General features: G+C 36.9%; 1 protein-coding gene across 2 annotated transcripts in view; it reads left to right on the top strand.

Moving 5' to 3' along the window:
* Nucleotides 1-4076: 4076 nt before the first annotated feature.
* ICE2 (interactor of little elongation complex ELL subunit 2) overlaps nucleotides 4077-15721 on the top strand; it is a gene marked incomplete at its 5' end in the record, with an annotated part of 40427 nt that continues 28782 nt past the window's right edge. For both annotated transcript variants that reach the window (XM_072402174.1, XM_072402175.1), the window contains 9 exon segments: nucleotides 4077-4341; nucleotides 5034-5153; nucleotides 6155-6289; nucleotides 8400-8516; nucleotides 9639-9798; nucleotides 11238-11410; nucleotides 13314-13527; nucleotides 13692-14153; nucleotides 14904-15082. In XM_072402174.1, coding sequence (XP_072258275.1) covers nucleotides 4077-4341; nucleotides 5034-5153; nucleotides 6155-6289; nucleotides 8400-8516; nucleotides 9639-9798; nucleotides 11238-11410; nucleotides 13314-13527; nucleotides 13692-14153; nucleotides 14904-15082 — 1825 coding nt within the window.

Genomic DNA, 15721 nt, shown 5'->3' with positions numbered 1-15721 from the left:
ACTGCCACCCTCTATTCATTATGTATTCAGTTCTGGGAATAGAAGCCTATAGTATCTCTACAGTAGCTTATAACCCCAGTCAAAGGCATGAGTACCTGCATCCCAACCTGTCCTCTGTCTGGACCTGCAGTGGCTTGAGTCAGCTTGCTGTTTTTTGTTTCTGTTTTTTTTTTTTTAATTTAGTTTTTCTTTTTTGGCAGTAGCTTCAGTAGCAACCTTAGCTTTCATTTGAGAACCAGAACTTTTCATTATCTACTTCTAGAAGAAGTCACTATCCAATCTAATAACTATAGGCAGCACAGTGGCTCAGGGGTTAGCACTCTGGTCTCTGCAGCACTAGGTCCCAGGTTAGAATCTCAGCCAGGGCTCTATCTGCATGGAGTTTGCAGGTTATCCCTGTGTTTGGGTGGGTTTCTTCCGGGTATGTCTGTTTCCTCCCACATTACAAAAATATTCAGTTAGGTTAATTGGCTCCCCACCAAAATTGACTTTAGACTGTTATAATGACAAATAACTTAGGTAGGGACATTAGACCCTGAGCCCCTTTGAGGGACAGTTAAAGCCATGACTATGGACTTTGTACAGCGCTGCAAAATATGTTGGCGCTACATAAATACTCTATATTAATATTAGAGGAAGCTAGCTTTCCTGCCAAGAAATATAATGCAAGGAGACAATAGTTTGTTTTGTCACACTGATAAGGTGGATCTGCAGGTTTCTGGAACATTGGTTCAAAAACGTGTGTTAAACCCAGAAATCTTTTTTAAGCTAGGTGGGAAGAAATTGTAGGCGCGTGGCAGCCCCTGTATTGTGACCCAACTCTTCAGTAATCACCCCCAAACAGCCAGGTGGTTGCTGAAAAGTGCTGGGTGGTGCACCTGGCTAAAAGGAGCTGGGGAGAACACTGTATTTATATATTTTATTCCTGCCTGTGATGCCTGTACAGGAAACAAGAGTGGAGGTTGTGACTGGTACAAAACAAAAATGATTATTGGACAGTCTATTACTCTGCTGAAATGTTTTTTTATTTATTTCAGTGTTTTGTGAGAGAAAGCATACATACAATACAGACAATAATAAACCTGACGGGCTCTCTAGCCCTTCTCATGAAAACAAAATAAAAAGTATATTTAGTTATGTAGCATTAGAGTTTTCAATTGTGGTAATGAATACATATATTTAGTTAGCTGTGTCTTTTGGGCTTCTATTTTCATATCTAGAAATCTAGTAAAGGTTCAGAATTATGCTGCAGGTTGTTTAAAAGGGAAAACAGCAGTAGTGAATATGCTATATGCCACTCGTGTTCAATGAACACATTTAAAGAAGTTATGTGCATAAGGGGTGTGTATTTATTGACAAGGACATACCTTTAATGATGAGAGATCTTAATTACAGACAGTATAGAGAGGAATACTTTTCATCATAAACAAAAAATCTATTACATTAATTGTGTTCTAGTCCATTACCTTATGGCAGTGGCCTATCAATATTCTATGAAATGTCAATTCTGATTGCAATTAAATATTGATAGTGATTTATACAACAAAACTTACAGAAGAGAAACACTGTATTTCCAGTCTATGCTTCTGTATAATGGGAATTTTGCAGCAGTATATTGTTAATCAAGGCAACTAACTGCTGCCTTAAATACTGACACATACCTGTCTGCCCAGCATATTTACATATTATACAGTATTTATATAGCACCACCATATTACATAGCACTTTACAAAGTCCATAATCATGTCACTAACTGTGTCTCAAAGAAGCTCACAATGTAATGTCCCTACTATAGTCATATGTCTTTTAATTTACAGTCTAAGGTCAATTTCTGTTGGAGGAAACCCATGCAAACACGGGGAGAACCTGCAAATGCCATGCAGATGGTGTCCTGCCTGGGATTCCAACCTGGGACCTAGTGCTGCAAAGAGTGCTAACCTCTGAACCACTGCGCTGCCCTATGATATGAAGTCTGTTTTTTATTTAATTATTTAAGAAGGTAATTACCAAGCCCAGGTTAGATTACCGGTATGTTGGGTTGACCAGATTTAAACAAAAATATTTCTAATCTAGGGAGCTGACCAGCATGTTGCATATTGTGTCCTAGTTCTCACATCACAGCTTTAACATTGTCACTTATCTGGCTCAAGCACTTGTTCTATAAAGTAAAATGTATAATTTGTTCATTTCTTCAATATATTCATTCGACTGGTTTAGAAATCTTGGCTGTCCCTGTGCTTCTATGTTCGTTACTATTTCATAACACCATTCTAAAATTGTAATCCTTTATTTTCCATTTATTACTGTTGAAGCACCTGAGTCAGCATGTTTCTGTTGTCCATGATTATTTAATGTGCTAGCTCTCCAGCTTTGGCCTTATGACAGACATCTTCACCAAAGACAGCTGTGAGGGGTCTGGTGCTAACTTTTTCTGATGTCCTATTCTTTCTTCATGGCTTAACTAACTTCACTTTTTGCTGCTGAGGGCTGTAATGAGAACTCTTAGCATAATTCTGAATAACTGTTTGTCGGTGTTAAAACTGTTCAGTACCTTACAAAGAAAGTGGAAACGGCTGAACGTTCTCTTGGCTGTTCCTATAGAATGCACATGATCACTTCATGACCGCATCATTTCTTTATCAATCGTGCAAAAATAATAATGTTTAATATACTTGACTGTAAGTAAAAGGATGCCCCTTTGCTGATGACCTAAGTCAATAAACTCTGACATTCAGTTTGTTATACAATTTAACAATGATAAATAATATGCACAAAAATTACAGCAGTGTATAAGAAATCCAACCCCCAAAATATTAACATGAGCAAAAAAAAACCTAATCATTACATCATCCTGTGTTTTATATAAAAGGACAGATGATGGAGTAAAATGTGCAAAATTCACAGTGCTGTTGACTGAAGTCTTTCATTAGAAAGAGTTTCGTTTTAAACTTTTTTTTCATATCTTTAAAGGACACCTAGTCAGTGAAAAAAAAAGAAAACAAATATTCTAAAGCCCCAGATATTAGAATACTGTTATCTTTCATAATTGTTTCTAGTAGCATAAATGAACAGGCAGTGTACACATAGAGCCATTGTTCTGTGGAGTGGGGGGAAGGATAAGCGAACCATCGTGCTGGAAGGAATTGCAGTTGTTTGGGGTGGATTGATGAACAACTTTGGGTGATTGCTGTACACGTTAGATTTTGGCCTGAGAAGAACAGCCCTGCTCATCCCTCAACTGTCATCTGATGTGTACATAGCTCAACTCCTTCTGCTCTACCTGAAAAAAAAAGGGAAAACATTGTCAGTGGCTTTGTTAGTAATATTGCTCCTCAATCCAGGAGTTTATGCTTGTGCTTTGATTTCTTCAATTGTTTATATAGAGCTTCGGAGTACTGAAACCATGAATTGCTCCAAAGGCAGGAACAGGAATGTGCATTCAGCATAGCTTCCTTTGTTGCTTTGCTAGTAATTGATAGCACTCTGGAGGGGGGACTAGGGCTACATTACAGGGTTACCTGCACCAATGGTGAAACCTCATACAGATGTTGCATGGAAATTAAAGATTTGTCACTGGAATCTGAAAATCTTTAGTGATCTTTTCTAATGTTAAATGAGTGCACCGTTCTGTTCCGGGAGGGGGGGGGGGGGGGGTGTTTGGAGTTAGCGGCATGCCAATGTGCTTTGCTCTATAGACGTGAACAGTGGTCATTTTGGCTTGGTTGTTCATCAATCCACTGTCAGAGGGAAGTCCCTAGGCAGCTTGATCTGGTCACCACCGGAACACTCTAAAATTCAGCTTACTAAAAATGTAAACCTACATAGGGCTGGTCAGGTCTAAGCAATGTTTAGACTTAGCTATTGGCTGTTTAGACATCAGGTAATGAGTTGTGGGGATGAAGTAAAATAGTCTCATATATCCCAAGTGAATAATGTGTCTCAAAAATCTCATACTTCAGTGTACCAGACAGCTATTGATGCATCCTATACATAAAACAATTTACCTAATGGGTAAATAATAGTTTGATTTATCTTTTGTTTTTGTAATTCATGTTTCTTCTTTGATTTTCTTACAGACCTCCATCTGCAGAACCTGATCCTCCACCTTTCAAGTCAGATCCTCAAAATGTCCAGTCCCCTGTCAAGAAGAGTCCACCTTCTGCCGCACCACCTACTACTAAGAGCTTTCCACCATTTCCAGAACCACGTGTTCCATACCCCCATTACTCCTTACTTACAGCTGCAGAGCAGGATTCCTATGTGAAACTGATGATTAAATTCATTAACAGCACCAAAAATAGTGTCAATGTCTTGCAGATGAAGGAATACAACCACTATGAGGTATAGTCTGTCAAATTAGTTCGCACAAACAAGATAATTTGTTGCCAAATCAATCACAAAAATGTAAGTGTAAGAGCTACCTGCAGTTACCTTTTATGGAAATTCTTATTCTTTACCTTTTTCATTGTTAATGCTTTCCATCAACATTATTATTATTATTATTATTAATAAACAGGATTTACATAGCGCCAACATATTACGCAGCGCTGTACATTAAATAGGGATTGCAAATGACAGACTAATACAGACAGTGATACAGGAGGAGAGGACCCTGCCCCGAAGAGCTTACAATCTAGTAGGTGGGGGAATTTTAACCACAAAGGATGTGAGATATGTAGTGTGGGAAGTAGTGATGGTTTCAAATGACAGAAGAAGCCGGGTAGGCAAGTTTGAAAAAAATGGGTTTTGAGCGCTCTTTTAAATGAGTAGAAAGTAGGAGCAAGCCGAATAGGACGAGGAAGACCATTCCAGAGAGTTTGGGCAGCTCTAGAGAAGTCTTGTAACCGTGCGTGTGATGAGGTTATAGGTGAGGAAGTCATTAGTAGGTCATTGGAGGAGCGGAGAGAGCGGCAGGGGGAGTATTTTTTAACCATGTTAGAAATGTAAGTGGGACAAGAACTGTGGAGGGATTTATATATTATTTATAACATGTATGTATTCTTTACACGTCTTCACTTTTCTACCTCATTTAGTTCTTGAAATTAAAGCTGAGCAGTGAACATCTAGAGTTCCAGAAATTTCTCCAGAACGCAGCACGCAGCTGTGCTGAGGATTATGACGTGCTATGTGCAGATGCCACAAGATACATACAGGTAAGTACCCCTAACAATTACTGTCACAAAACATTGTAGGACAATTTCTTTTAAATCAATATATGTTAATGTATAGGTGAGAAAAGATACTATAAATCAAGCTAGGGACCATTCCTAATGTGATTATGGTTTGCTATGTGTTCTATATTAGCTAGAAAAGAGGACATTTTTTGACAGTTCTATATTAAACAATAGGATTAAGTTCAATTTCAAACTCCAGAAAGACATAAAACTCATTTATGTTTATTTATGCATCATTACATGCTTTATGTATATTTTATACATTAAATGAGTGTACGTACCTGAATATGACTTGGTATTATCCTCTTGCAGTATGCTGTATAGCAGACCTCCTTTCACTGTCCAGTCTTATAGTGATAGATGGGAGATAACATGTAAATATTACTGAAATGCAACAAAGCAAATTTATGTTTTCTGCCCTGCCAGAAAGAACTGTGCTTTTTGGGGGGGCTGTAAAAAATCCTAGGATATCTGTATGATAAAGTAACCCAGTGGTATGTTCTTAATTGAACTTCTTATACTTGTGTTTTTACTGTCCAGTTACAGGCTGGGCTGGGTCCAGGATGACATAATCTCAGAGAAAGTGGGCTGAATAATGCTAGCTATCAGACTAAAGTTATCTAGCAGTAGAAAAAAATTGCTGTTTGCCTTTCTAGAGATCGAAACTGATTATAGAACAAAAGTTGCTTTTATTTTGTTTTTGGGCTACTCATTTTTACCTTGATAAATCTGGCTAGAGTTTTGCTTTAAGATTTGTTTGCTTGCCTTAGTTTTTGTGATTAGGCACAAAGTAATGTACTCTATGTGATATAATATGTCAATAATTTATTAGGAAATTAAGTAATCTAATCTCTTAAGTGCATAGACTCCGTTGGGGCAGTGTTTCCAGTAACAAATAATGATTATGTAATATTTTTTATTTATATGAATGTTTATAATGTTACAGAATTTTGAGTAAATATGGTCTTGTTTGTTTTCAGGAAATGATAAAGTCCTGCCAAGCTTATGTGAAAAACTACCCTGAGCGCTATTATGTCCATGGCATGACAAGCATTCTGGGAGGAAAGTTTATACCTGATTTGTCACTCAATCTGGAAAAGTGTCTTCTTAAATTGGTAACTAACTCCAGCACTTCTGTCACTTCATGTAAATTCATATGTTAAATGTGTTTGGTTTACAGGCTGCAGTCCTGCACAGCTCTCCTGTACAAACCCTGGAATCCCTACAGAATTCTTCCCAAAACTTGCGGGTGGGGGTAAGCTGAAAATGGGCAGGGCGACACACAACAATTTTAGTGTTTCCAGTTGTTTGTACCATAAGTAGCTAGTATCCCATATAATTGAGTCCACTTTATACCACACCCTATTCTTGGTCGAACTTTAAAATGGTATGCATTGTATTTCCATAAACTTTCTATTATGTCCCAACTGTCCAGTGCCCTTTCAATGGGACCCAGCTTTTTAGTGTCCCATGTTCTGTAAATAGTATAGTGTAATTGTGTAATAATTTAAGCTTGGTTCACATTAACATTAAAAAAAAAAAAAAAAAACGGCGGTATTTACTGCACCCGCCTACTGGCAACCTCTAGGCCCCGTAGTGGAAATACCATTTTTGCATGCCATTTTAAGGAGTTAAACTACTAGTGTGCACTAATCTTTATACAATTCATCTACATTTTTTTACACTGGGACTCTCCTGTGGGCAGCAAATAGTCATTGATCTGTACTGCTGCCCTATGTCCCTCTCTCAGTTTAATAATAGCTCCATGTAAAAGCTAGTTTACGTTAAGCCTGCATCTTGTCCCTTCTGCTCCCAGAAGATGGGGAGTGTAAAATATTCCCTCCTCTGCTAACATAGCTGGAAGGCTGCTTGTATTCACTGACTGCTTTCTCTACACAAAGTCCAGCCTAGTTAGTTGCCTGATGCCAAGTGGCTGCTGAAAAGTGCCCGACTAAAACGGGTCCGGGAGAAAACTGCACTATTCTTGGTGGATGTTCGTTCACCTGCATTATTTTGTTGACAAAAAAATAAATAAAGGTATGAGAAAACTATAATATTAAACAGATGTGTGCTGAATGTAATGGTATTGATCATGCACCCAGTAATCCAAAAGTCATTTATATTGGCACATCTTTGGTTTCTTACAAGTTTAAAAAAAAAAAAAAAAAAAACTTGCCTTTTGTGTTCAAATTTGTAATTTTGTTTATTCAAAAAAGTTGGGAAGGGCTCTCCAAAAAAGCCCTCTATATAAAGTAAAAGGTGGATAATCTGACACAGGTTCAAAGGTAGGTAGGGATAAACAACATGCATGTTGAGTATTCTGATATATCCCTAAAAAGTATATATAAAAAGTAAAAAAAATCCAGACATTTCAACTGGGTTATTTAAGGTATACATCAAACACATAAAGATATACAGTAGATATTTTGTTTCTGTATCATCATAAAAGGTAAAAAAAAACAAAAGGTATGTTTAGTTCGAGTGGTATAGCATTAGTCATATGGATTATACCACCTTCACATATGTAATGAATCTGTGATATATTTCTGGTTCCATTCCACTTTCAAGGAATGGATTGTTTTCATCATTTTCATATTTGTATTTTTTAAGATACAGAAGTTATATCGTTTGAAACTTTTAAGTTTTTAGCTGTGTATATATGTCAATGCTATATAAATACAAGTAAATATAAACCTTGAAATACCCCTTTATAAATTTGACAGGAATGACACCCTGTTAATTCGTTAATACTTGGTTTAAACTCCTTGTAAGCTCTGTATTGGTACTTGCACAAAATTATTGAACTGCTCCTCTCCTCTATGTGACTCTTTTTGGGCCTGGGAGGAAGAAGAGAGAGTCACCTTCTTCCTCCATTTCAGAATCTCAGGGTATGCCTAAGAGCCCAATTTAGGAATGAAATACAGTAAATATAAGTGTCAGTGGGTTTGGGTGAGCGTGTAGGGATTAGAATTTTAAGAAAACCTTTTACTTTTTCCTAAATAAGCCAATTTGGTGTCTGCAGTATAATAAAATACCTAAAACATGAAATGCTTGGGTATGATGGTATTTCCTAGGGTTCTGAGTGCTACCCCCCCATCAACAGTGTGTTGTGCATCACATTAAAGACTAATGGTGAGGGTGCCTTAACTCAACCTTAGGGGTTCTAGTCAATATTAGTACAGTTTGAGTGCACGGAGTCTGAATAATAAATCTTTTTGTTTGCAGGGATCCACAACCTTTGTGAAAGTTAAGTTTCCAACTGATGATATTCTTCTCCCAACACCATACAGTAAAGTTTCCCAAACAATGCCTCCAGTGAAGAAGGCTGGTCGTCTGCATAAGGTAAGATTTCATTTTAAGGGTGGTGTTTTTTTGTTTTTGTTTTTTTTGTTTTTTTTCCCAGAATGGCTTCTCTTTTGCCTTAGTACAATTGTCTTGCCTCACTGTGGACAACCCAAAGAATCTGTCTGTGTCAGGCAGACAGTGACATTGATACCCAAAGAAGGATTCTCCCTGTAATAAACGTTGAAATACAACGTTGAACCTTTGAAAGACCTGGGCTAAATCATAACTAATGCACCAAAAATGTACCTACAATATTGTATGCAGCTTATCACACACAGATGGTTGACATATATTGCTGGTATATTTTGCTGCACAGTATTTATTTGTTGGGTTTCTATTCTAAATTACATCAATGTGGATGTTAATACAGCTGAACACATTTTCTTAAATGCCTTAAATTCATGTTCATAGCTGAAATCTGGATCAATAGATATTGTCTGAATTTAAGAGGCATGCATACTATTTCTTGAATCTTTTTTTTCCCTTTGTGCATTTACTGCAGATCTATGCAGTAATCCAGCCTTAAACATTACTGCACTTTGCCTCTGGGCAGATGTTTTCTCCAATGCACTCCCTTCTGCTCCTTCTACTCGTGCTGGCAGACCCTGTATCCATCTCCTGTACTTTTCCATTGAGTGCCTGTAATGACCTGCTGGGTTCCTCCCACAGCTTTTCTGTTTGCATAGGCATGTGATGATGCTACTGCGGTTCTTACACAGTAATATATTAGTTTCCAAAGGTATTTGTGACTATTGACTAATACGTTTATGTAAAGGTTCTTGTTCCTGGATTTTAGAATTAAAAATACAGCTGCATTTTTATTAACTCTTTGCAAATGTAGTAGTATTTCACACATATCTAATGATAAAGTACTTGGTAAGGCTCGCCCTACTCATTACAGTCTAACTATACAACCTTTGTACAGTCTCCTTCAAAGTACCATAATTATGTAGCATGAGGACCCAACCTATGAGCATCTAACCCAATAGGTTATATCCAGTCATGCAGATCCTTACATGATATAATTTTAGGTACATGGGGGGTTGTACAGTCAGTCAGCATCATGAGTATCAATTTAAAACTAATTCCTGTACTAATTGCACTTTTTTTCTCTACCAGAGTGTGACCTCAGATCCCAACATTTCTAAACTGGTTTCTAAGTACCGCCCTCAGGTTGTGCTTACAATGCAGGCTTTGTACACTCTGCTTAATAATCATGGGCCTGTGTACAGTGAGCAGTGGGAGATTCCTATCCGTGTGGAGACCAATGATGGTAAAGGTGAGATGAGTAGCCTGGCAATTGTGCATTATTGGTGTTATTACATAATAAGGATTCCATTTATATTTTAGATGTCAATTTAAAACAGGAATCTCCCCCATTATGCAGCACCCTGGATTTTGGAAACAAGAAAGTTATTCTATTAAACCTACTTCTGAACATTGTTACTGTTCATTTTTGTTAGGTCTAATTGCTAGAATATTTGTATACATGTCATGGAATAAAACATGTAAAATAATGGCAAAAAACCTGGGGTGGTTGGGAACCAAAGGAAATAGAAAATTTTACCCGAAGTTGTTGGAGACTATTGGAAATGCTACCAAAAGCATAGCCATGGGTGGTAAAAGGAACTATGGGAAATACTGGCAACAAACCTTTGATGATTGTACAAGCTTGAGCAAGGAAGTAAAAAATAGAATCTTAGGCTGTTGGGGGCCATCAATAGTGTCAGAGAACAGAACCTGGAGTTGTAGTTGAAGAAATAATGGGAACTAATGCCAAATAATAGAACATAAATAAAAGGGAATAAAACTCAGGGCTGTTGATAAACCATGAAAAATAGTGTCCGAGAATAAAATAACAAACTGAAGCTTTTTGATACAACTTCCTAGAACTTTAAAGTAACTGCCACTGTAAAAGATTTGGGAAACAGCACCAAGCAGGGATTCATTGCAGTAGATCAGAGGTATTTGAGATACTTGAAGATCAGCAGTGATAGGTGTTGTTGATTTCAGAATTTAAACACCGCAAGGTAATGTGCACCTTGTGCACAAAACAGTGATGAACACGTGCCTGCATGCTTTTATCTATTTCTTAAGGCCCTTAGCGGCTCTCCACACATTATAAAAACATATGTGACCTTTTTTTGACATCCACACTTATGCAGGTTTCAGGTTTTAAATTTGCAGTGTGTTAGTGTTGTGCATTTTAGACTGGAATCAAACTATTTGCATTGACATGTATTTTTATTTATTATTGTTTTTAGAGCATATATGGAATACTGTTTTATTTTCTTAATGCACACTTAGATACAGTGTAACACATTGTACTGTTTTTAAATGCAGCATAGATGTGAATAGAGAATAATGAAAATCTTTATTTACACACAGTGACAGCCATTCTGCCCACCTCACCTGGTTTCACTATAACTATGTGGAGCTACTTACAACAGACAACCATCTCTGTGGCTGGTGAATGTTTGTCCTTGAAATTGGTTTTAAGGTCCTCCCCCCAGACTTAGCTAGCATAAAAACAGACATCAGGCATTGATAGCTATGTTATCCAGCCCAGCAATTTGCTTTCAATATCCCTTCTACACTGTAGATCATCCCTCCATGCTTTACCCTGGCACTGAGACTTCGGTGCCTACAGTATCTAAATACTCCAGGTTGTCTTCCCTGCCTTATCTCCTTGCTCTCGATTCTTTTTTTTTTTTACAGGTGACAAACCCTCAAAAGTAGTGTATGTGGATTCTCCTCTCCCGAAAAAGGTGCTTAGCACAAGACAAAAGAGCCAAATATTTCATGAGGTCATTTTGGACCAGCTTATGAGGAAAAATTCCAATGTGTTTTTAAAAGCTGTGACTCTGGACAGAGGAGAGATGGAAAGGCTTGTAAGTTTTTTTTTTTTTTTTTTCTTTTCATAAAATATTTAGAATAAAGAACTGGTAAAAGTATTTATACAACTGTTGCCCTCATTTGGGAAAGTGTTAAGATCTCTGCCAGGTTTTTATTGATGTTCATGTCTACTTCTGGTCAGAGCATTTGTTTCTCATATCAGAAAAAGAAATCTCAGTGTTGATCAAATAATTTTAAAAAAATCTGACATTCTCTCAAATTGGGGAAAAAAATGGTCTAGAACTGGGTTTAATTTATGTAATACTAGCTGATTACCCGTCGTTGCCCAGGTATTTATTTATTGCAATCTCATAATATACAGGAAAAGGAATCAAATTGGAAATACAGGAAATAGGAATCAGAAGTTAGTGATTTTCTTGTCTACGGTGTTGTTTGATTTTTTTGCCTTTGATTGCATTCGGCCAATTGCCTTACGTTTTCTCGAAGGCATTTTTACAGGACAGAAATTTGTAAGAGACTCCAAAAAAAAGTATGTAAAAATATAAGCAAACGGCACATTTTCACTGAGCAATACATTTACACATACATACATGCAAATTTGCCTCTGACATATCCCCCAGCGCTGTACAAAGATCAGCGGTGTACTCACATGAATCTCAGTCATTTGTATAGCAAGTTTGGTTGAAATGTCTCCATGCGTTTTCGAGTGATGGTGGAACACACACACACACTTACTTTATACAATGAAACACTGAGCTAGACCCATCACTCTCTGTACAGAGGAGCTGAAATGTCCCCCCACAGTCACACACTATTATATACATTTATATAACTCTGACATATACCACAGCGCTGTACAAAGATCAGTGGTGACATATGTCTAGCAAGTTTAGTTTAAATGTCTCTATACGTTTCCGAGTGATGGTGGAACAAAGCAAGTTTGGTTGAAATGTCTCCATGTGTTTCCTAGTGATCACCAAATATAGCTCTAACATATAGCACAGCACTTTACAAAGATGACTGGTGACTCACATGGGTGAGTCATATGTATGGCAAGTTTGGTTGAAATGTCTCCATGCGTTTTCAAGTGATGGTGGAACATACATACATTTTTTATATATATAGATTTCCCTTTAAATCTTTTTTTGGCTATATACTTCAGTCCACTATAGTAGTACTTGCCTTATCCTATGAACATCTGTATCTAACCCATTGCAGAAAACACACATTGTATACAACTAGATTTTCAATGAGCACCTCAGTTACATGGAATGGTATTTCACTAGGCTTACAAGTGGTCTTTTAGAAGTAACCACTGCTGGTTAGGAAGTCAGTGGGATGGCATGGTATGCTTTACATGGGTTTTGTGCTGGAAATCCAGACTCCTGGAAATGCTTTATTAATTAAAGACCACTAGGTGGCACTTGTGCCATACAAAATCAGTACTCCCAGTACTATCTGTACTCATTGCAATATTTCCAACTATTACTCTAGCTGAATATCATTAATGCTTGTACGGTGCCGCATCTTGTATGTGTTTATAAAGTATTCGCATTGCACCCTAGCACATTCACAGTTCACCTTATTTGCAATTCATAGTGTGTGCCTTGACATGCGTTTTTGCTGGATTTGATGGAATGTGTGTTAAAATAGAGATGTGTCAATGGGCCCTAAATTAGTTCAGCTCTCACATCTGTATAACCCCTACAGGTCAAATTTTTTTTTACATTCCTGCTTTGAGCCTGATTGGAAAATACTTTTGTTTTTAAGACAATTTAATATATTTTTTTTTAGGATGGCCAAGGTTTTCTTTTGTTGATATTGTTTTTCAAAATAACAAAGTTTAAATTGTCCCTAATATTCTAGGATTAATCTTAACTACTTATGTATTACCTAATTCTTTTGTTTGTATGTTTTTTGTTTTTTTTACTCCTTTAGGCTGATAAAATGTTTGCAGATAGAAAACTTGCATGTGGCAGCAATGAAGTAGATTTTGAGAATGATGTAACACAACTGGAAACATTCGGATCCATGGAAATTGATAACTCAAAGTCTGATGACAGGTCTCAAGATATCCCATCACAGCCTTCCATCAAATTCCAGCTAGACAAGGGAAAAGAGCCTGTAAATAACACACCCAGAGTTAAGCTAGGTAATTTAGATTAGTGAATGCTAAACTTTGTACTTAATGCACAGCCATTAATCAGTTTGATATTTTCAGGGTACATTTAGGTCTGAGGGCAATTTGGTGAAGCAACTACATTTCTTGGTATCAATATATTTATGTATAAGCCTTTTTTTCATGTCTTAACTCAGAGAAAACAGAAAGAAGTTTCCAGGAGTCTGATATGTCTGAAACAAGCTTTAAATCACAAAGAGAAGTTAAATCCTTCACCAGTGATGATTCTCTGTGTGATTCTGATGAAGATAGACTTGTGATTGATGATGATTGTACCAGGAGCATTAAAATGAGTCCTTTTCATCCATTTTCCTCGGTAAGAGGGACCGCCACTTCGTCACCTGCTCAAGTAGTGCAAAAGCTACCGAAAAAAACATGTAACAAGATTTCTAGTGATGCTGACCCATTGGGACAGATTCTTAAGATGCAAACAAATCTTCTAAAACCAGGGATGAAGAAGATGGAGCATAAAAGCACTGAAAATGTAGAAAAGAATGAACAGCTTTCTCAAAGCCCAGCGCACTGCCACCCGGCAGTGGTCTTGTCTTCTGATTCACCACAGGAAACTACGAGAAAAGAAAATGCCAGGCACCCCAAGGGTAATTAAATATGTATATGTTGGCACCCCTGTGTTCATTTTCTTTTCTCTACTATCTTTGCAGAACCCACTATATTAATGCCTCTAAAATTAGAATACATGTGATTATTTTATTTCTATGTTTTACCTTGTTACATTTTCCAGGGACAATTTATGAAGTAAGAAGAAATGTCCAAATATGTACACTAAAAAAATGTCACTAAAACAGAGGAAGATATTCCCTCCTGTTCAAGTGGCAGATGTAAAAGTTTAAATTTCCTTTCACTTTCTGTCTCACTAATCATTGTTACCATGACAGAAAGTGAAAGCAAAAACAATGGTGAAAACCAAACCAAAACTTATGTCTCCTTTAACTAAGCTATCATCGCCATATACTTTTATAATCTTTAGTCTGGCAATTTTTTTAGAACTTTGCTGTAACTCCTGAAACCAATTATATTGGGTTTCATATCCATGTTTTATGTGTTACCGCAAACCAGCGTTGGTGTGTGTACATATCTTGGTTATCAAAGACCTGCATTTGTGTGTACACAGTTGTTGTGTGCCTACTTATATTTATATAACATAAACTGTTCAATGATGTACATAGTAAGCATCCAAGTTGTTATACTTGGTCTTCTCAATGTCCATACCCAACCAATTTAACCTTTTTCTAATGTCTATGCATCACTGATATTAATTTGTTTTATATTTTTTATATTTATCATTTAAAGAAATGACTGTCTTATGAGAGTGTTTGTTTTGCTTTTAGTTTTGCTGTCTACTGAGCTCTTGGCCTTAGAAGAGGATGAGACGGAGTACAAAGTAGAAGCTGATGAGAACCTCATATATAAACTTTTCAGTCTGGATGACATGCTCCTACTTCTTCAGAGCACTGTTCAAACTGTTCTTACAAAAAGAAAACGAGGCCCAGCCAAAACACCTAGATTGGTGAGTTGTCACAAAAACACAAGGCTAATATACAACTTTTTAGCCATAATAAACAAGAAGAAAGCTATACACTCTGGCACTTGCCCTAGTTTGGATAATACAATTATTAGCTTAATCAATATAAACCTACATACAGCACATTTACACAAGGAAACCTGCAGACAGCACATTTTCCTCAAGAAACCTTTAAAGTGTAACTAAAGTCCCACTTTTACCACAGGCAATTTAGTCAGGTAGATAATGAAAAAAGAGACACTGGCACCTTGTGATGGAACGGGGATGTTTATCACCCAATCTGGATGGAATTGTACAGAGAATATCTAATGTATGAGTACCATGATGGAGTAAAGTAGTAGCAATACTTCATCAAGATTTTACATTACCATAATTCACAAAATGTGGTTTTAGAAACATAATAAAGGACCTTCATTTCTAATTTTTACTTGAACTAGCATTTGGCAACTATTTTACTTAAATTTGATTGGTTTCATGTACCTGTGTGCTAGGTGGTCTTAGATTAAAAATGTTGGTTCCCACTTACAGGCATGCTTGATGTGAGTTTTAGGTATAGCTAGAGAATCAGTCTTATCTAGTTTTACAAAGCACTTTGTATTATTTAAGTTATTTGGGGTTAGTTTA

Source organism: Pyxicephalus adspersus, chromosome 2, assembly GCF_032062135.1.
Source record: "Pyxicephalus adspersus chromosome 2, UCB_Pads_2.0, whole genome shotgun sequence".
Classification (NCBI taxonomy): Eukaryota; Metazoa; Chordata; class Amphibia; order Anura; family Pyxicephalidae; genus Pyxicephalus; species Pyxicephalus adspersus.
Note: the sequence above shows the minus strand (reverse complement) of the source record. Positions and strands in the feature narration are given on the sequence as shown.